The sequence below is a fragment of the Symphalangus syndactylus genome, chromosome 2, assembly GCF_028878055.3.
Source record: "Symphalangus syndactylus isolate Jambi chromosome 2, NHGRI_mSymSyn1-v2.1_pri, whole genome shotgun sequence".
In the NCBI taxonomy this organism is placed as follows: Eukaryota; Metazoa; Chordata; class Mammalia; order Primates; family Hylobatidae; genus Symphalangus; species Symphalangus syndactylus.
Window position 1 is genome coordinate 36,778,159 of NC_072424.2, and position 22,454 is coordinate 36,800,612.

The 22,454-nt window shown below is 45.4% G+C and overlaps 1 protein-coding gene across 3 annotated transcripts in view; it reads left to right on the forward strand.

Annotated features, from left to right (window-relative positions):
• The window catches only part of ARMH3 (armadillo like helical domain containing 3), a 220,289-nt gene extending 199,288 nt beyond the window's left edge, over positions 1-21,001 (forward strand). For all 3 annotated transcript variants that reach the window (XM_055251146.2, XM_055251185.2, XM_055251155.2), the window contains 2 exons: positions 16,685-16,801; positions 18,976-21,001. In XM_055251146.2, coding sequence (XP_055107121.2) covers positions 16,685-16,801; positions 18,976-19,068 — 210 coding nt within the window. In that variant the 3' untranslated portion in view covers positions 19,069-21,001. The remainder of the gene's footprint in view (positions 1-16,684; positions 16,802-18,975) is intronic.
• The last annotated feature ends 1,453 nt before the right edge of the window (positions 21,002-22,454 follow it).

A 22,454-nucleotide genomic window follows, 5' to 3' on the forward strand; every position in this document is an offset into this window, starting at 1 on the left:
CAAGCTCCGCCTTCCGGGTTCATGCCATTCTCCTGCCTCAGACTCTCGAGTAGCTGGGATTATAGGCGCCCGCCACTATGCCTGGCTAATTTTTTGTATTTTTAGTAGAGATGGGGTTTCACGGTGTTAGCCATGATGGTCTCGATCTCCTGACCTCGTGATCTGCCCTCTTCGGCCTCCCAAAGCTTTAATTTAATTTAATTTAATTTTTTTTGAGCTGCGTCAGGGCTTTTGAGAGTTTGTAAAGTCCTGATTTTTTTAAAAATTTAAGTTCTAGGGTACCTGTGCACAATGTGCAGGTTTGTTACATATGTATACATGTGCCATTTGGTGTGCTGCACCCATTAACTCGTCATTTACATTAGGTATTTCTCCTAATGCTATCCCTTCCCCCCACGGACCCTACAACAGGCCCCCGTGTGTGATGTTCCCCAACCTGTGTCCAAGTGTTCTCATTGTTCAGTTCCCACCTATGAGTGAGAACATGCGGTGTTTGGTTTTCTGTCCTTGAGATAGTTTGCTCAGAATGATGGTTTCCAGCTTCATCCATGTCCCTACAAAGGACGTGAACTCATCCTTTTTTATGGCTGCGTAGTATTCCATAGTGTATATGCGCCACATTTTCTTAATCCAGTCTGTCATTGATGAACATTTGGGTTGGTTCCAAATCTTTGCTATTGTTAATAATGCTGCAATAAACATACGTGTGCATGTGTCTTTATAGTAGCATGATTTATAATCCTTTGGGTATATACCCAGTAATGGGATGGCTGGGTCAAATGGTATTTCTAGTTCTAGATCCTTAAGGAATCGCCACGCTGTCTTCCACAATGGTTGAACTAGTTTACAGTCCCACCAACAGTGTAAAAGTGTTCCTATTTCTCCACATCCTCTCCAGCACCTGTTTCCTGACTTTTTAATGATGGCCATTCTAACTGGTGTGAGATGGTATCTCATTGTGGTTTTGATTTGCATTTCTCCGATGGCCAGTGATGATGAGCATTTTTTCATGTGTCTGTTGGCTGCATAAATGTCTTCTTTTGAGAAGTGTCTGTTTTGTGTGTGTGTGTGTGTTGTTGTTTTTTTTTTTTTGAGACAGAGTGTTGCTCTGTTGCCCAGGCTGGAGTGTAGTGGCACTATCTTATCTCACTGCAGCCTCTGCCTCCTAGGTTCAAATGATTCTCCTGCCTCAGCCTCCTGGGCAACTGGGACTACAGGCATGTGCCACCACGCCCAGCCAATTTTTGTATTTTTAGTAGAGACAGGGTTTCACCATATTGGCCAGGCCAGTCTTGAACTCCTGACCTTGTGATCCAACCTCTTCGGCGGCCCAAAGTGCTGGGATTACAGGTGTGAGCCGCTGTGCCTGGCCTTTATTTTATTTTTTAAGAGATGGAGTCTCACTGTGTTGCCCAGGCTGGTCTTGAACACCTGGGCTCAAGCGATCCTCTCACCTCGGCCTCCCAAAGTGCTGGGATTTACAGGCATGAGCCACCATGCCCAACCAATTTTTTCAAAATTTCTAAGCTACACAATTTGCAAGATTTTTCAAATTGTTCCAAATCTTCAAAAACCTTTCTAATATATATGTATATTTTTAAATTTGCATATAAGTGGACCCACACAGTTCAAACTCATATTGTTTAGGGTTACCTATTTGTTCTATTAGTTACTGAAAATAGTATGGAAACCTTCAACTTGTAACTATATACTTTTCTGTTTCTTCTTTGGCCTATCAATTTTGTTTCATTCAAAGTTTTGAAACTGTTATTAGATGCATATATGTATGGGTTTGCTACCTCTTCATAATGAATAGACCCTTTTATCATTACAAAATTTTGCTCTATATTCCTGATACTATTTCTTGCTTTTAAGTTTCCTTTGTCAGATATTAATATAGCAATTCAACTTTCTTCTATCATTTTACTTTCAACCTGTGTCTTTATATTTTAGGTAGATTCTTGTTGCCCAGGCTGGAGTGCAGTGGCACGATCTTGGCTCACTGCAACCTCCACCTCCCGGGTTCAAGTGATTCTCTTGCCTCAGCCTCCCAAGTAGCTGGGATTACAGGCATGCGCCACCATGCCAGGCTAATTTTGTAATTTTAATAGAGACGGGGTTTCTCCATCTTGGTCAGGCTGGTCTCGAACTCCCGACCTCAGGTGATCCACCCGCTTCTGCCTCCCAAAGTGCTGGGATTACAGGCATGAGCCACCTCGCCTGGCTTAAGTGGATTTATTTTAGGCAACCTGTATAATTGGCTCTTGATTTTATATCCAATCTGAAAGTCTCTGCCTTTTAATTGGAGTATTACATTTAACTTATTTATGAATATAACTGAGTTAAAAACTACCATCTTGCTTCCCCCCATTTTTCCCATTCACTCGTTGTTCTTTTTTTTGTCTTTTTCTGCCTTCTTTTCGTTTTACTGAGGTTTTTTTTTTTTTTTATGATTTCATTTTATATCTGCTATTGTCATTTTAGCTATCCATTTTTGTTTTCTTTTTTTAGTGGTTGCTACAAGGCTTACAATATACATCTTTAACTTATCACAGTGTACCTTCATGTTATTTATTTATTTTTTTAGATGGAGTGTCACTCTGTTGCCAGGTCTGGAGTACAGTGGTACGATCTTGGCTCACTACAACCTCCCCCTCTTGGGATCAAGCAATTCTCCTGCCTCAGTCTCCCCAGTAGCTGGGATTACAGGCACGCGCCACCATGGCCAGCTAATTTTTGTATTTTTACTAGAGACAGGGTTTCACCATGTTGGCCAGGCTGGTCTTGAACTTCTGACCTCAAGTGATCTGCCCGTCTCCGCCTCCCAAAGTGCTGGGATTGCAGGTGTGAGCCACTGCACCTGACCATAGTGCACCTTCAAAATAATGTTGTATTATTTCATGTTACATGTGAAAACCTTGTAATAGTATGTTTCCATTTGCCCTATTCTTTCATTGGTACTATTGTTGTCATACATTTTAAATTTGTGTAAAAATAATTTCTGTTTACCCATGTATTTACTATTTCTAGTGCTCTTTATTATTATTTATAGATACAGGTGATATAAGTTTCCTTCTGCCAAAGAACATCTTTTTTTTTTTTTTTTTGAGAGGGAGTCTCACTCTGTTGCCCAGGCTGGAGTGCAGTGGCACGATCTCGGCTCACTGCAAGCTCCACCTCCCAGGTTCACACCATTCTTCTGCCCCAGCCTCCCAAGTAGCTGGGACTACAGGCGCACGCCACCATGCCCGGCTAATTTTTTTTTTTTTTTTTTTTTGTATTTTTAGTAGGGATAGCGTTTTGCTGTGTTAGCCAGGATGGTCTCGATCTCCTGACTTCGTGATCCATCCACCTTGGCCTCCTAAAGTGCTGGGATTACAGGTGTGAGTCACTGCGCCCAGCATTTTTTTTTTTTTTTTTTTTGAGACGGAGTCTCTCTCTGTTGCCCATCCTGGAGTGCAGTGGCGCAATCTTGGCTCACTGCAACTTCTGCCTCCCGGCTTTAAGCAATTCTTCTGCTTCAGCCTCCCAAGTAGCTAGGATTACAGGCATGTGCCACTATACCCGGCTAATTTTTGTATTTGAGTAGAGACAGAGTTTCACCCTGTTAGCCAGGCTGGTTTTAAACTCCTGACCTCATGATCCACCCGCCTCAGCGTCCCAGAGTGCTGGGATTAGAGGTGTGAATCACTGCGCCCAATCAAGAACTTCTTTTAATATCTCTTGTAGTACAGGACTTTTGGCAACACATTCTCTCAGAATGTTTGAAAATGTCTTTATTTTACTCTCATTTCTGAATGATGTTTTTGCTGGACGTAGGATTCTAAGTTAACTATTTTTTTCCTGTCAGCACAAATATTATTATTACATTGTCTTCTGGCTTACATATTTTCTGGCAAGCAATGTGAACTCTTATCTTTGTTCCTCTATACATAATATGTCTTTTTTTCTCTAGCTGCTTTTACTATTCTTCCTTTAACACTAGTTTTATTACGATGTGCCTTATATCTACCATTTTTCTCTTGATTATGTTAATGAGTCTTTAAAATAATAGCTCTTTAAATGTCCTTGTTGCTAACTTCATCATCTCCCTCATTTCCAGGTCTATTTCTGTTGACTGCTGTTTCTCTTGATTATAGGTCGCATTTTTCTGCTTCTTGATCTGGCGATTTTTATTGAAGTTAAGTGCTAGATTTTGTTGTCTTTCTTTAAATTATATTGGACTTTATTCAGGAAGGCAGATGAAATATTTATGGAGTAGTACAATCCTTCTGACATATTTTTGAAATCTTCATTTGGGTAAGTTTAAAGTAGCCTTTACGCTAGGGCTAGTTTAGTGCCACTGCTAAGGTATAACTATTGTGGCATCTTGTTTGAATGCCCTAGGTATTCAACAAGTACTCTTCATTCTGATTAGTCAAAATTCAAACATCTCCCAGCCCTCTGTGAACTCTGAGAATTGTTCAGCTTACAAATTCTCAGTTAATTTTTGTCTGACCTAGTTGAGTCAGACCCAACATATGCAATCCATATTACTAATATTTAGGAACAAATTCAGTAGAAACACTTTGAAAATTTCTGAAGCTCCTTCTTGGCCTATCTCCCTTCTCTTTGATAATCTGCCTCCCCAAACACCTATATGTCTCCTTAGCTTGTCAGGACCTTCAAGTTTTCCTTCTCTTAGGATTCCTGTCCTGCACTACCTGATATCCAGTATCTGACAAGAATTGTTTCCCAGTTCTCAGTTACTCTATCAAGTGGAAGTTCTGAACTACTTTAAAATACTGCATACCCTGAGTTACCAACTGAATTTTTTGAATTTCACATATTTTTCAGAGAACCTTCCCTTACATTAACTATTCATCTATATATCTATCTATATCTATATCTATATCTATCTATATATCATCTCTGCCTACTTCATTCTCTTTCTTCCCTCTTTTCTCAGTTACTACAGAGGGAAGTCTCAAATGGATGTTGGAAATGGTATATATAGTGAGCATTTTTATGTCCTTTTTAAGATAATTTACTAAAACGTTTCTGATATTCCTTTTCCCCGTTTTTTTTCCATCTATTCTTGGGTCCAAGTGCTAGCCTTAACTAACATTGATCATTTACAAAGGCTGAACCTTCATGTCTCTCAACAGTAAGGAGAGTTTGAACCTGAAGCTTTTGGGTCTCTAATATTTTATCCTTTTAACTGTCTGCTTGGTCACTGTGTCTCTTTGAGACCCTCCATCTGCCCATGGACCAGAAGGGTAAGCCGATAGCATTTAAAGGAATTTAACAGTCTCCTCTGGGTACTAGTTAGCATTGGAGCTCATGAATCTAATTGTTTTCCTTGTTGTCTGAGATATAACTCTCTTGGTTGCTATATGCAAACAAGTGCTAAAAATGGCTCAGCAACTCTTTGAACCTGGCTGCTCAAAGATCACTATGTTTGTCTGCTTAGATTGTTTTGGACAGTTATCTAATAAGTACACTGCACAGTTGAGCTGAATTTATGCAGCTGGAATCCATCGCTACATTGAACACACCTCAGAAGGACATTTCAGAATGGATCAAACGTAATTTCTGAGAAACCATAGCTATAGCTTGTATATTTTGAGAGTAAAGTGACATCCTCTCCCATTCGTTTCATCTTTTGCTCATCTTTTGTACAGGATTTATTTATTTCAGTGTCAGGGCTGAGCCTTGAAGAATCTGCCTTTCAGGTGATTGCCCTGATGGAGTCTAGGCTGTCAGTGTCAGTCACAGATATGTCCAAGCTAATGGTTGGTCCTTCCTGCAGCTGCTGTCTCCGGGGCCCTGCTACACTAGTGTAGAGTTTTGCACTCACAATTAGCTACTACAGTAATGCAAAGAGGAAGAGGTGGTAAACAAAAGAGAAGAAACCTTGGGTTCCTTATTTTCCCAGTCTTAGAAGGTGTGACACTATCTCAATCTAGCTGCCCATTCACTGGTCAGTTAAGCAGCTGACTCCAAACCATACTTAGTGTTACTGGCTCAACCCTCTATGTCCTTACATCTGTGGGTGTGCCTGTTGATGGTAGTTTATCTTGATTCCTCAGTTTGCATGTTAGCTCCATAAAGACAAGACTTGGCTCTGAGGGCTTTTGAAGCCTGTCAAAGAGTGCTGAGAACAGTGCAGAAGGTACATCAGGGTCTAACTCTAATCTTACCACGTGACCTTGATGAGAGATTACTTTCTTTTTTGGTTGGGCCTGTGTTACTAAATTAGTCTGCAAACATGTTGACTGTTTGTTGTTTCTTAGGACTCTCTTAGACATTATGAAAATCCATAATGTCACACTGAGCCTCCTTCAGAGTGCTAAGCATCTAGCTATGAGAGATTTCAGTGAGGAAATCAGTAGTAATGGCATGTTTCTCTAGGAGAGGGCCTGCCACTCTGCCTGCGTCCACCTGCTAATGCACGAACCCTAAAGCAGTATATTCTTTCCTCCACAGGAAATCCCTCATTGGGAAACCTGTAGAGTGCAAATATCTTCCAGAAAGGGTGGGGACAGATGAGAGGAATTTTCTTATTTATGGATGGGGTTGAAAGGGAAGCTATGGAAGTAGGTCACTTCTCCCAATTTCAGGCCCTAAAAAGTAGTTATTCATAGGGTCATATCAAGGCAAAAGAAAATAATAGTAACAGCTACACTTCTTAAGTGCTTTCTGTGTGCCAAGCACAGAAAGCTTTCAATACATTGTCTTATTTAGTCCTCAGAACCAGCTATATATGATGAAGTTATTAGTATTTCCACTTTAAAGATGAACAAACAGGCTTGCCCAGCTCCACCCTGCTGCTAACTGTTGAAGATAGGATATGAGTCCAGGCAGGCTAACTCTAGAGCCATGCTCTTAACCACTATGCCATCTTGACTATCACTAGCTACTAATTGGAACTTTTCAGCACCCAGGTGCAACTAGACCCAACAGTGACCTGCCAAGATCTTTACTTAGAGAACATCTTTGCAGCGCTTTGCTTCTTGTTTAGCTTTAACTTATCTTGAATTTGGAAGAATATGGGTTTTAGGGAAAGAAGAATTGGCTTTTGCTTCTCCCTTATCAGAATCCCTCTTCTAAGCTGTCCAGCATCTGACTACCACTTAACATAATTGTTAGAATGCCATCAAGAGGCTCTGCCTAGGCTGGTGTAATTGCAAGGTTGGGGATAGACCTTTATTGCTTATGGGAGAAAAGAGGGCTATTCCTCATTAGGAGACATATAACCAGTTCTGGGAAAGGCCTGGTTTTAGGAAAATAGAGCAAGAGTGGGAGGCTAAATTTAGTCCTTTCAGTGAAAATAAAAGATAAGACCTTCCATTTCTCTTTCAGTCTCTTGCCCAAGTTTATAGAGCATTTTAGACCCAATAACAAATCCAGAGAAGAGAATTAGGCAATGCCTTGAGTAGGTCATTCTCATTTTTGTAGGAAAAGTTGTCTTCCTTTGAGTCTGAGGAAATTTGCTGGGTATTAGAAAGAAGATGACTTCAGCCTTTCTGGCTGACAAATGGTATATTTGACTTATGATATTGTCTCTCCAGGATGATGAGAGGGAGATTTCGTTGTATATTTACCATTAAAAACTGCCTGCAGCTTTTTGGACCTTCATCTCCCCTCTAGCAGTCCATTTGCCAGTGACCATTGTTGAAGGCCTAAGGTATGTTCAGCACTATTTTTTTTGAAGTGGAGCCTCACTGTCACCAGGCATGATCTTGGCTCACTGCAACTTCACTGAACCTCCTGGATTCAAGCGATTCCCCTGCCTCAGCCTCCCGAGTACCTGGGATTACAGGCATATGCCACCACTCCTGGCAAATTTTTGTATTTTTAATAGAGATGGCGTTTCACCATGTTGGCCAGACTGGTTTTGAACTCCTGACCTCAAGTGATCCGCCCACCTCGGCCTTCCAAAGTGCTTGCATTACAGATATGAGCCACCACACCTGGCCCAGCACTATTTCTTTTAGGGATAAGACAATTATGCTAGGACCAGGAGATCAGAAGGGTCAGAGCAGTGAACAGCTTAGAAAGGTGGTGTGGGAGCAAACCTGATTATTCAGTCTTTCTTTTTTTTTTCTGTATACCTACTTTGTGGTCCAGACTTCTTGCTTCTTGATTCTGTGGGCACCAGGATAGATGTGTCCCAAATCCTGAAACATCATGAGGAATAAACTCCATTACCCAAGTTTCCGTGGAACAAACTCATTATTTCTCCATTATCAGCTTGCAGAATAAGTAGTGCCTGCCCAGCCCCCTCCACATTATGGGAAGGAGAAGCAAGGGCAGTGTCTGGACTTAGCCTGGTGATGCTCTTGTTTATGTTTTCAGAGTTTGATGACTCAGGCTGTCCTTTCCTGCTTTGTGGAAGAAATGGGTTCAAAAAATCATATTCTCTAGTGAGTAAACAGCTAAAGTAGAACAATGATCAAGAATCCAGTGGGACAGATAGATGGAAATTATTATGAAAATCATATAAAAAGCCTTTTTATCTTTTTTTCCTCCTGATTCCATTTTAACTCCTTTATCTCTTTCAAGTCATCCAGAGATTAATTTTTTTATGATTAGGAGTTGGACAGGGTTAAAGCAGAACTGCATGGAAGTGGAACAGAATGATGACAGTCTCTTTGGGAAAATGGAAGATTAGCTTGGAGATAGAAGCATTCATTGTAGAAGGGATTTATTGAATCTTTCAACATCCCACCCCGAGCCTGAAGACCGCAGGATGGCGGAGGCCCAAAAAGCCCAATTAAAGATCAAAGACCTTTGAATTTCAAGCTTCTATCTAAAATGAGTATTGAGTAATCAAAATAGCAGCCAAAATGAGATATTGCTGACAGCGAGTTTGGAGTGGTCTATAAAATTTTGTTGGTTTACACCAACAATCAACAGGGTTGAGCAGGGTGTTCAACTGCTAGTATTGAAAATTGTCAAACCCTGGAGCCCTAAGGAGCTGGGTAGTCATTAAAGCTCAAACAGCAAATCAAGGCTTCACCAGGTTACTTTCTTAGCTCTCCACAAATCATACTTCCAAACTTCTTAGGAGAAGCAAGTTTGAATTCCTTGAATCTTTGGTCTCTGAAGGCCAAGTTTAGCCTGTAAACCCAAGAATGTGCCCCAGGTTAGACCAGCCTGCACTGGGTTGGGCACAGCCTGCACTGGGTTGAGCACTAGGAAGAGCACTGGATTGAGAGAAGATTCTGGTATATAATCCCAGTTTTATGACTTTGGGCAATTTACAATCTTTCTGGACATTTATTTCTTCCTCTGTGAAATAAGGGCCATGAACTAGCTAAGTGATTTCAAAGTCTCCTCCCAGAACTATTTTTTTTCTTTATATATATATATTATATATACATTTACATATAATACATAAATATATTTTTTATAATGTATTTTATATAAATATATATATATGTATTTTTTTCATATCTGTGATTCCAGCATTTTGGGAGGCTGAGGTGGAAGAATCACTTGAGACCAGAAGGTCAAGGGTGCAGTGAGCTGTGATTATGCCACTGTACCCCAGCCTGGGTGACAGAGTGAGATCTTGTCTCAAAAAAATAAATAAAACATAGAGATAGGGTCTCACTCCGTCATCCAAGCTGGTCTTGAACTCCTGACCTCAAACGATCCTCCCACCTCGGCCTCCCAAAGTGCTGGGATTATAGGTGTGAGCCACTGTACTTGGTCCAGAACTATTATTTCTGTGGTTTTGTCCATGTAGTAGCACTTGGCCAAAAAGAGGTATGATAGCTGGGCGTGGTGGCTCATGCCTGTATCCCAGCACTTTGGGAGGCCGAGGCAGGCCAATCACCTGAGGTCAGGAGTTCAAGACCAGCGTGGCCAACATGGTAAAACCTATCTCTACTAAAAATACAAAAATTAGCCAGGAGTGGTGGCAGGCACCTGTCACCAGCTGCTTAGGAGGCTGAGGCAGGAGAATCACTTGAACCCAGGAGGTGGAGGTTGCAGTGAGCTGAGATTGTGCCAGCCAGGGTGATAGAGCGAGATTTCGTCTCAAAAAAAAAAAGAAAAAAGGTATGATTTTCCATATTACTGTCCTCAGATGCTAGGAATAACTCCAGGCCCTCATGGCTACCATATAACCAGCTGATTCATCTTATTTGAATACATCAGACACTTTTTCTTTTTTCCCCTCCCTCACATCAGATACTTCCATTGTCTATTTCCGTTTTTTCTATTTGTTTCCATCTCAATAGCCTTCATGCATTTGGCACCTTCTATTTGCTAGGCCCTATCTTTTTTTTAATATTTATTTTGTATACTATCTCTAATCTTCATAATGTATGAGAAGATAGTATTAGGACTATTTCACCATTAAGGAAACTAAAACCCAGGTCAAAGTCATATAACTAGTAAATGATGGTTCAAAATTTGAACCTAGGTTTCTGATTTCGTAGCCTCTTTATTCCCTACTACCATCCTGTTAGGTTCCTGGTTTATTTCCTATTCTGTAAGAAGTCTCTGTAAGCTTCTCTGTTAGTATCTTGTGGTCTCAGCCTCATCTGGCAGCCTGGCCCCTAGGAAAGACCATACATGTTGCCCTGGTTGGGAGAGGGCTGGTGGCAGCCTCACATGTTTTCCCCAAACAGGTTAAACTGTAGATGTCAGCTTAAATTGAGAAGAAAGTAATGAACACAAGTTTGCTGTCAGGTCACATCCTATTATTTAGGTGTCCTCTCACTGTTATTCTGCTGGGAATACAGGTCAACAGAGATTCGAAACTGAGTAATTTTTCAGGTACAAGGCAAAGCCCTCTGGCATTGAGACTGAATAGCCATTGCCAGGAACTTTTCCATGTTGGTGATTCTTGTTTTGCCGCTGCTACCTTCAGGGTAGAATTTATTTTGTGTTTCAAAGGCCTTGCTGAAATAAATGGAGCACAGGGTACTGAATACTCTGTGAGGAATGCATATTATGTGTGCTAGGGTGTGTATGTGTCTGAAACCTTGTCAGCAATTTTGAACTAACCTTGTGCACTGGGATCTCATCTACTTCTTGTCTTGAAGACATCCTCATCCTGATGTGGCCAACAGCCTCACAACCTGCATCATTCAAAGCCAGGCCTCTTTGCTTAGTTTTTCTTTAGTATAACCTGTGTCATTTTGCACTATCAAAGTTATACTGGCCATTCTCTGAGTTCTGGCTGATGCCTTGCTAGTTACACTGAAAATGGTGAGGTCACTGTGGGAAGCTTGCTTTCACATTGCATAGACAATGTTAGCCCAGCACAGTGGCTTACGCCTGTTATCCCAGCACTTTGGAGGGCCAAGGCGGGCGGATCATGAGGTCAGGAGTTTGAGACCAGCCTGGCCAATATGGTGAAACCCCATCTCTACTAAAAATAACAAAAAAAATTAGCCGGCATGGTGGTGCGCACCTATAATCCCAGCTACTCAGGACGCTGAGGCAGGATAGTTGCTTGAACCTGGGAGGTGGAGGTTGCAGTGAGCCGAGATCACGCCATTGCAGTCCAGCCTGGGCGACAGAGTGAGACTCCATCTCAAAAAGAAAAAAAGAATAGACAGTGTTGTTTCCTCTTCACCAGAATCTGCCATAGGCTGAATGAAGATGTATGAGGCCCTAGCCCCCCTGGCTTATCGTTAGAACTATCTTGAGACAGCCAGAACTCCAAATACTCCTTGTCACCAGAAAGATTTTCGTTGTAAAATTAGTAACCATTATTGACTATTGATTATGTGCCAGGCATTGTACAATTGTTATCTCATGTTATCCTCACATCAGCCTTATAAGATGTAGATGGTGTTGTCTTCATTTTATAGATACTGAAAACTGAGGCTCAAAGACATTAAGAAACTTGTATAAATTTATTTTGCTAATTAATGGTTGACTGGGAACTAAAATTTAGGTCTCTGACCTCAATCCTATATTCTTGATGGCTTTGCTGTCCTCTCAGGCCCCTTACCTCCAGAGGCTTCAGGGGCAGATGTTTAGGCCCTCCCAAACATTGCCCACTTTGTTTTCCCCTCACCTAAGTTGAGGCAAAGTGTTTTAAGGCAAAGAAGAGGGCATGAGATATTTGAAACTGAGGCCATTTGTGTATCCCTTGTCTTCCACTTGAACCCAGAAGATGTTCCCTTGTGGTGAAGAATCACTTATGCACATAGAATCTTTGGGACAGTTTGAAATAGGCAGGTACTTCCTGGACTGTGAAAGTAGTTACTTTTGAGTCATAGGAGCTGTCTAAGTAGCTGTGTAGCCATTGGGATGACAGTGTTTCCATCAATTGTATGTTACTTAAAACTTTTATTCAGGAACTTAAAAACTTTTATTCCCATGTCATTTTAGGAAGGTGAGTTCAAGTTCCATTTTATAGAAAAAAGGGCTGAGACTCACAGATGCTAGGTGAATTGTCTGAAGTCCCATAACAAGAGTAGGACTCCCAGCTCAGTTAATTTTCTTTTTCTTTTTTTTTTTTTTTGAGACGGAGTCTCGCTGTGTTGCCCAGGCTGGAGTGCAGTGGCATGATCTCGGCTCACTGCAACCTCCGCCTCCGGGGTTCAAGTGATTCTCCTGCCTCAGCCTCCTGAGTAGCTGGAATTACAGGCGCCTACCATTGCACCCAGCTAATTTTTGTATTTTTAGTAGAGACGGGGTTTCACCATCTTGGCCAGGCTGGTCTCGAACTCCTAACATCGTGATCCATCCGCCTCGACCTCCCAAAGTGCTGGGATTACAGGCATGAGCCACCGTGCCTGGCCAGCATAGTTAACTTTCTATCAGGCTCTCACCACGACCCAAGTGTCTGTTTCCTAAGGGTCATAGGTGGTGATGTGAGGATTCCTTGGAGAGCATGTGACCTGTAGGTGACTTACTGGCTTTGAGGCTCCTTTGGGCTGAGGTGGTTGACATGATTCTAGGAAGCCCACAAGCCCAACGGCCGATGAAAGAAAGTAGCCTTGTGTTTGTGGGGGCGCAGACTGTTACCTGATGGATTGGAAAGGGATTTCAACCTGAGAGGACCTTTAGAGTTGCCAGGAAGCAGATACTGAGGCTGCAAATTGTGGTAAGCCTCAGGCCTTTAGGCAGAGGCTCTGGGAGATGGCCCTCTGCCTAAGTGTGGCCCTCACCGTGTCCCAGGCCAGTGCTGAGACTCAAATGAGACATGTTCCTTAAGTCTGAGCTACAGAAAGCGAAGTCCCAGGCTAGGCAAGTACCTGCCAGTGTTCTGAAGTCTTGGATGGGTTGGGGCCCAGACCTGAGCCTAGAATGTCTTTTTCTTTTGTGAATAAAAGAAAAGTGACAAGGGCAGGAGACAGCAGAGACTAGATGAACTGACAGGCAACTTTCCTCGGGTATAAGAGGAAGAAAGGAAGTAAGCCCACAAGAAAGGGCAGGGAAGGCTGGGCTCTGTGACTCACGCCTGTAATCCCAGCACTTTGGGAAACCGAGGCAGGTGGAGCACCTGAGGTCAGGAGTTCGAGACCAGCCTAGCCAATATCGTGAAACCCCGTCTCTACTAAAATTACAAAAAAAAAAAAAAAAAAAAATTAGCCGATCATGTTGGCAGGCGCCTGTAATCCCAGCTACTCAGGAGACTGAGGCAGGAGGATTGCTTGAACCTGTGAGGTGGAGGCTGCAGTGAGCTGAGATAGCACCATTGCACTCCGGCCTGGGTAACAAGAGCAAGACTGTCTCAAAAAAAAAAAAAAAAGAAAGGGCCGGGGAAGGGGGAGGTGGCAATGGGCAGTGGCTGGACAAGAGGAGAGCTGAGATCATGGGCACTATAAGTCCAGCCAGGCTTCTGGATTTCTTTCTTTTTTTTTTTTTGAGACAAGGTCTTGCTCTGTCATCCAGGCAGGAGTGCAGTGGCACGATCACGGCTCATGGCATCCTCTGCCTTCTGGGTTCAAGCAATTCTCCTGCCTCAGCCTCCCAAGTTGCTGGGATTATAGGTGCGCACTACCACTAATGTTTGTATTTTTAGTACAGATGGGGTTTCACCATGTTGGCCAACTGGTCTCGAACTCCTGACTTCAGGTGATCCACCCGCCTCGACCTCTCAAAGTGCTGGGATTACAGGCGTGAGCCACCACGTCTGGCTACTTCTGGTTTTCTTCCAAGGAGCTAGTAGCTCAGGGACCTTTTCTGCTCTCACCTCCCTGTAACAAACTAAACTAAACCATGCTGGCAAAAGCCAGCTTTATTGGGATAGGAAGAAATCACTCTTCTCAGTGAGACCTTAGACCTTCTACCATGCCCTGGCAAGAGGAGAGAGTCTGGGTGATCAAAGCAGCCTTACCTGCGACCTGAGGCTCTGAGGATGTAGTCAGAAGGTACAACCATCTCTTCATATGCAGTAACCTCTTTCGCAGAAATTGACTTTAGCATGATGTTTGTCCTTTGGCACTTGACACTGCTCAGGAAAGGCTGAGCCCAAGTTGCTGGGTCTTAAGCATTGCTGAGGCTCCCCAGATTTCAGGGCGTAGGAAAACATGTATTATTCTATTCTGCCTGGTTCCTAGGGGCTGATTCCATCTTGGAGGAATTTTGCCTCTTTCTGGGCTTGAGCCATTCACTTCTGAGCCAAGACCTTGGCTGCAGATATTCCAGCCACGAGTGCAGCCCACGTGCATGAGAGGACCAGATTACTTTGTGGGTGACTGCTGTTGCTGGGTACCAGTCCTCCTGCCTACAGAACTGACAAATGGAATGAGAAGCAGAGGAACCAGCCTATACTACAGTCTGTGGGACACACCAGGCAAAATGATCTTGTAGAGCTGGGTGTCTGAAGGGAAGAAAGCTGGGCCAGACCTTTGCCCTAGCTGTTCCTTTCCTCCCAAACCAAACTCGGTAACTCTCCCATAGGGACACAAGCCTTCCCTGTGCCCTCCAGCCCTTCTCTCTCCTCAGGAATTTTTGGCAGCCAGAGTGTTTGCTACCAAGTGAAGTCTGCCTGGCACAAATTTGGACTGGTGCAGGGAACATTGCAGAGGCACCTTTGGGCCCCTCAGGAGCCTGTCCTCCATCCTGACTCTGGCTTATTTCCTCTTCCCAACCCCCCACCCCCTTCTGTCAGAGCTGTGTGTTCCTTGTCACTCACTAATTCCTCCAAGCTCCCTGTTGAGCAGGGAGCTCTCCACGATGCCATAGGCTTTCCTCCAGGTCAGATCAACTTCACTCCGATGATCAGAGTGAATGATCATCCCCTTTCTTGGTCTCCCCTTTCTTCCTAGCTCACTTCTTCTGATTTGATGTTTAGTGCCTCTCTCCCGACTGTCCTTGCCTTTGATTCATGATCTTATAAGCTGAAGTCACATCTGGCCTGGCTATGAACAGTCCCTTCTTTCTGTAACCACAGATAGTCAAGGTTCCTGGAGTCAGTGGAAGTCTGAATCCTCCCCGCATAGAAAATCAGAGAGATGTTGTGGGAGAAAAACCCCACAGAACAAAGGCTCTAGCTTAGTCTTGAAAGCATACCCTATATCCAAAGGCTGGGATGCCCTAAAGTTCAATCCAGGCACTGGATAAGAAGACTGAGTTGGCACTGAGCAATGAAAACAAGTAGCAGATGGTGCTGAGGAACATCCCAAGACTGAAGAAATGTGGTTCCCAGAACGGGAGAAGGAAGGAGACATTGGCAAAGTCTTACTCAGCAACTGTGACAGCCTGACCAGGGAAAGCTTCAGGATAAGCCTGAGAGCACATTTGTGGTGTCAGGGATACTGGTGAGCTGAGATGCTCACTGTTCTGTAACCTCTTCTCATGCTCTTTTACCATACTCAGAGTAAATAGACTTGGTGGCCAGGCTGGGCTGGTCAGGAAAGGCAGGGAATATAAGAGATTAGAAAGTCGCAGTGGGTGCAGTGGCTCACGCCGGTAATCCCAGCACTTTTGGAGGTCAAGGCTGGTGGATCAACTGAGTTCAGGAGTTAGAGACCAGCTTGGCCAACATGGAGAAATCCCGTCTCTACTAAAAATACAAAAATTAGCCGGGCATGATGGCATGCACCTGTAATCCTAGCTACTCAGGAGGTTGAGGCATGAGAATTGCTTGAACCCAGGAGGCAGAGGTTGCAGTGAGCCGAGATTGCACCACTGCACTCCAGCCTGGGCGACAGAGTGAGACTCTGTCTCAAAAAGGAAAAAAAAAAAAAAAAGAGAGAGATTAGAAAGTTGGCCAGGCTCAGTGGCTCACACCTGTAATCCCGGCACTTTGGGAGGCCAAGACGGGTGGATCACCTGAGGTCAGGAGTTCGAGACCAGCCTGGCCAACATGGCGAAACCCCATCTCTACAAAACATATAAAAATTAGCCAGGTGTGGTGATGTGCCCCTGTAGTCCCAGCTGCTCGAGAGGCTGAGGCAGGAGAATCGAATTGCTTGAACCTGGGAGGCAGAGGTTGCAGTGAACTGAGATCACGCCACTGTACTCCAGCCTGAGCGACAGAGCAAGACTCAGTCTCAAAAAAAAAAAAAAAAAAAAAGAGAGAGAGAGAGAGAGAAAGTGGTCCCAGAAACCTGAGGCATCGCTCCCTGTAGCCAGGCTGTTTTCTGGAAGATAAGTAATGAGCAAGGTTTCTTGGGGGTGTTGTCGCAGACCAAACCCAACCCAGTAGATCAGCAGAATGGGGCTAAGGGGTGTGGGATTTGCATGACCTAAGCCCTGCCTGGCCCTTGATGTCCTCCAGGTGCTGGAGGTGGTGAGAGCCAACTATGACACGCTCACGCTGAAGCTGCAGGATGGCCTGGACCAGTATGAGCGCTACTCAGAGCAGCACAAGGAAGCTGCCTTCTTCAAAGAGCTGGTGAGTGCCCCACCGCCTCTGCCTGTGTCTTAGGGGCCCGCCCCCAGCCACTGAGTTCTACTGTGCAGATGGGCCTCTAGGGAACAACTGCGGTTTGCTAAGGGCAGATAAAACAAGATTTGAGGGGTCTGCTGGGATGGGGTTTGCAACTTCTCTCCCCCACTGTACCAGGCAGTAAGAGAAGATGCTATTAGAGGTAGTATTGCCTACTTCTCCTCTGCAGCCATGGAGACAGCCCTTGCACAGCTCCAGCTGGGCCTGGGGTTTGATGTGTGTTCCCAGGAGCAGATCTGGCTCGTTATTCCTTAACCTGTCCTCAGGGCAACTAATAAGAGTAATTAATTCTTCCCCTTCTTATGGAATCACTTCTTCCTAAACTCCTAACTGGCCACTGGTCTGAGTCCCCTCCCTATCTAGTTCTCCAGTCTCCACTCCCTGCTTTCCAATCACTCAACTTCCTGCAGCCCCCACCCGTGGGCACTTGGAGCCATGAACATTTGCTCTGCCTCCTACTTAACTTCCCAGTCAGTGTCTCCACAGAGCTAGCCCTATTGATGGTCCCTTTCCTGCCCTGTGCTCTGAGCTGTTCTCAAGAAAAGCTCAGCCCCCCCTGCAGTCCTGTAACCCTACCAACTTGGTTTACACAAACATCCTGGCTGGGGACAGAGACCAGGACATGCAGGCCTCTGTACCCACTTCCCCTGTCCTTAGTCCTCCCTCTGCTGGGGCTGAACTTGCATCAGCTCAGCTTTTACTTACCCCATGCCAAGTGTGGTGAAGGCACTGCGTTTTAGATCGTTTGTCTTGTGCTAAACACAGCCCAACTCTGATCCTGACATGACATTCCTCAGGATTTTGGACTTCCACAGGGTCAGGAAGACATGCTCTGGGGTGAGTTAGTTTGGAACACAGAAACCATTAGTGTAAAGTGATAGCAGAGTAGAGCATTTTTATGGGATGGTTGGCAAGTCTTTAAGTTGATGTGGAGGAAGTTCTGGGAGCCAATGGTTAACAGAGAGCAATCTATGAGGAGCTGGAGAGGGTTACAGGAGCAGTGTCTCGAGGCTCTGAGACACTCGCCACGGCCTTACTCAGTTCTGCTCATATTTGTTCCCCTGGCACAGGGGAGCAAAGAGGGTCTGGTCCAGTTTGGAGCTAATGAGCTCAAGTTTCCTGCTGTTTGCCATGCTGCCCTTTCCTCTGCTTCCTTCCTGACGACTTCATTAAGTTCCCTATAGCATAGCAGAAATTGAAGGAAAGCTCCTGAGACTTTGGGGCCCAGGGCAGACACACTGTCCTCCTCCTTCCCCTTTTTGTTTCTCAGGCAATCTACACAGGTATTTCCTGTGGGGAAATCTCCTTGAAGAGTCTGCCAGATTCCTCTTGGAATCCTCTCAGAGTAGGGACTTGGGCCCTCTGACATTTTCTCTACGGGCTTTTCCCCTGCTGACCCAGGCAACACTGGGTTAGGGTTCTGTGGGTAGAGAGTATGTGAGGTGAGCAGTGGGCACATAGCAAGGATACGCCCCAGACTTCCCTTTCAAGTGGGCAGGCATCTTTAGAAGGAGTGCTAGACTAGGAGTTAAGAACCCTCGGCCCTGCTCCCAAGCTGGGACTCACTAGCAGTGTCACCTGGCCCTGGCCATTGAAATTGGCCTCCTTGGATCCTACCCTTGCCATCTGTGCCAGAAAAGGACTGCATCTCTAAACGCTCCTTCCAACCAAAAATGTAAATAAATCCAAAGGGAGAGTGAAGAGACTAGAAACACATCTAAAGAGAGGTGGCTCTAGAGCATGAGTCCTCTGGCCTCAGTTTCTCCTCCTCCATCAGATCACTGAGCAGCCCAGTCCCCCTTCTGCCTAGCCAAAGCAGAGACAGAGGCCAGCCTCAGCCTTCCTTTCTTGTCTGTGCCTGCTTCTACCTCCCCAGGAGCCCAGATGCTCTTCTTACATCCTCCAGAGTTTGTTCCTGTCCGCTCTTCTCTCCTTCCCTGCTGTCAAGGAACTGTTTGCTTATTTGCCTGCAGGGATAATAGCTGTTAAGGGTTCATTTCCTAAGAGAGAGACTTCTAGTGCCCCGTGTAGCAGGCACTGTCCTCTGCCGTTTAGAACTGACTCTTTCCTGTTTTCTCTCTGGCTGTGCCCTCCCACCTTCCCCAACTACCCTTTCCCAGGTTCGATCCATTAGCACCAACGTCCGGAGAAACCTGGCCTTCCACACACTCAGCCAAGAAGTCCTGCTCAAGGAGTTCTCCACTATCTCCTGAGGCCACGCCTACCTGAGCAGCCTCTGACTGCCCTTACCCATGAGGATCTTGGGCTGGAGGGGGAGCGAGGGGAGAGGGGGCTGCCCCCGAGGTTGGAGAGAAACACAGATACCAAGTTCTCTTGGTGAAGACCACACTTCAATGGAGCTCGGGCAGCAGGGGCAGGAGGGTCAAGCCAGGGATAATCTTATTTGGGGAGGAATGGGTAGGCACAGTGTGGAGAGGCCTCCAGGAATGTGGGGACTTCCAGAGTGGGCTCCCTAAACAGCCCCTCACATTTCCAATCTTGAGGTTACAAGCTGTGGCTACTGACTAATTTTCGGGAGCTGGTGAGGCAAGCCTCGGGGTAATGCCAGCATCCTGAAAGTCAGTGGCTCTGCTCGGCTTCTGAAAACAGATCAACTCTCAGATATAGCTGGAGCTACATCCTGCTTCCTTTGGGCCTGGGGCTGTGCTTGGCTTGAAATCTGTGTCTCCTGCCCCCACTGGCACTTTGTCCAGCCATCGGGACCTTTGGCTCAGATTTAGGGTAAGATAGGAATAGTGTACTTTTTCCTTTTTTTTTTTTTTTTTTTGAGACAGAATCTCACTCTGTTGCCCAGGCTGGAATGCAGTGGTGTGATCTTGGCTTTACTGCAGCCTCCGCTTCCTGGGTTCAAGCGATTCTCCTGCCTCAGCCTCCCAAGTAGCTGGGACTACAGGAGTGTGTGCCACGCTCAGCTAATTTTTTGTATTTTTAGTAGAGATGGGGTTTCACCATGTTACCCAGGATGGTCTCAATATCCTGAGTTCATGATCCACCCGCCTTGGCCTCCCAAAGTGCTGGGATTACAGGCGTGAGCCACCATGCCCAGCCAGTTTTCCTATTTTCTGAATTCAGAATTGACTTCTCTGGGAAAACTGGAGATGAGAATCTGCCCAGTGCTCTGCTGTCCGGCCACCGCCTTTTGAATTTTAGTTTTGGCACCAGGAGTACCGTTAGCTTTCCCCTTCTGGCCCATTTGACTCATCAGCACAATAGGGTCACAACCTTAACTTTTCATTTCTAATCTGGTTTACTGTCTTTAGGGTGTGTATGAAATAAACATTGACAGGCTTTCTGGAGCCTTCAAGGTGCCTACTTTGCTGGTTCCCTTTCCAGCAGCTCCCCCGCCTCCCTAGCCCCCCCTCCTCTGGCAGCCTCTCCTGCCTCTGCTGAGCTCCCCTCCACGTGTTCCACCCCCTTACCCTGCTGTTGTTTACATCTAACCTGCCTGAGAATTTCCTCTGGGGAGGAATCTGTTCCTGTCATGGTCTAGTGCCTGGGAGGGAGAGAACTTTCTGGGGGTAGGGTGCCCTCCATCTGAAACAGGCCAGGTGAGCATCATGCATAAGGCCTCCATTCTGTCCACTCAGATTCTGGGTGGGGCCACAGGCAAATCTCCTGACTTCTGGGGAGTTGCCTTGTGGTTCCTTCCTTGGATAGCCTCCACGGAACCACTATAGGCTTTCCCCACAGCTGCCTCTGAAATAGCTGCTGCTTCGAGATCCTCCCTTTTTAAAGCAGTTTCTAAAGCCCTCAGGATGGCAGGAGCAAACAGCACTAGTATATTCTAGGAGAAAGTGCAGGAATTCAGCAGTAAGAGCATGTCTGGGACCACCTGGGCTGCCATCCATTTAACCTCAAATCTCTTTGGGATACTTGCCCTCCCTGGGAACCAGAGTTCTGGCTCTAACATTGAGCAGCTATGCACTAGTTCCAGAGAATCCACTAACAGGCTGCCATGTGTAGATGTAGGTTCTTAAGAGATCACAGGCTGGGTCATCTGATCACTGGATGGATAGCTCAGCCTGGGGCATTTAGTGTTTTCCCTGGTGATAAACCCCCAAGGCAGCTGGATCTGAAGCTGGTGGCAAGTTGAAATTATTAAAAATTGATTCGTGTGGGACTGTCTTTAGTGTTGCTTTTTTTTTTTTTCTTAATCTCTGTTGCCCAGACTCATTCCTCAAAGATAGAGGTAAGGTAATCTCCTAGGTGCTGCTCCCATCTGGCTAGGGGACCCCTACCCGCCCTTGTGAACTCTCCTCCTTCCTCTGAGTCTCCTGGCCCTAGTAGAGGTCAGTTGGGTTCGGAGAGCTGTAACCTCTCTTGCCCTCTGGGTAGAAGGAGGGAGAAGGGAGTTAGTTCCCTTATCTCCAAACTTAGTAGTATTGAGGCAAGCCAACCCATTTGGCCACTTATGGATTCCTGCCAGCCTTTCCTCCAAGTGAATGAGGACAGGGCATGGGGCACTAAGCAGAGGGCTCCTTGCCCTCCATTGTAAAGGCCCTTCTCTTGACCAGTTTATTCACATATACCTATTCCAAGAACTCCAAATGAGAGTGCCCATTCTCTCCTGGAAATGAACCTTAACAGGAGCTGCCCAAGCACTTTCTATGCCCAGCCTCTATGCCAGGTCTGTGGAGGCTCCTCCAGAGCCAAGGGAGATCCAAGCGCAGGGCATTGCTCCTAAAGACAATCTTACCTTCAGCCACTTGTCCCCCTCTTAGGCCGGAACTCCTGCCACAATTCCTGCTGGGTTGATTAAATCAAGTGGTTGGAAATTAAAGCCAATTGAAGAGATTAAGTGTGCTTGAGTCACTTTAAAGTTTTTGGTCTTAACAGGTCATTCCTTCAGACCCACCAGACAAGGTCCCCTCATCCTCATAGCAAGGGATTGGGGAGCTTTTGAGTGTGGAGCCCAGGAAGCATCCTGAGGAAGGTCAGACCTGTGGCGCTCAAACATTCAGGATCCATTCCTGGGAGATGAGGGAGCCCAGCTTCCGTGCTAGCCCTGCCTTTGGAAAGGAGCTAATCTTAAGGAAGGGGTTTCATAACAAGGGCATTTCTTTCCTACTCTGTATCCTGACTTGGATCCCCAAACCTGTCAGTTGCTCCCCATATCTGCTGGAAAACAAGGAATCTAGGACGGGACAGGTGACAAAAGAGAAGGCAGAAAAGTTGCTGTGGGGGAGGAACAAAAGAGCAAGGATGTCTTGAGAAACTGACCTGGTTCACTAGTTTTTTTATCTTCCTAGTCGGCCTATGGTTGGTCATTAGATCAGTGAAGGAGGCACCCTGAGAGTGAATAGGTTCCAGAGACGGGATCCTGGAGTGGGTGAGAGTTGGGGTCCTTCTGGAACTTGAGAGAAGACGAAATAGTAGTCCATTGGCCCACAATGAGCCTGCTAATATTAGAGGCTGGGTTGACTCTTCCTTTGCATCCCTAACCTGCTTTAAGCACGGTGGGAACTGTCTGGGACCACTAGAGAGGCATACACGGGAGGAGGAACAACAGAGAAAATACAGGCTGACATGGAGGCAAACGGAGCGGGGACTCAGATATGATACCCCAGGCTCTGCCTCA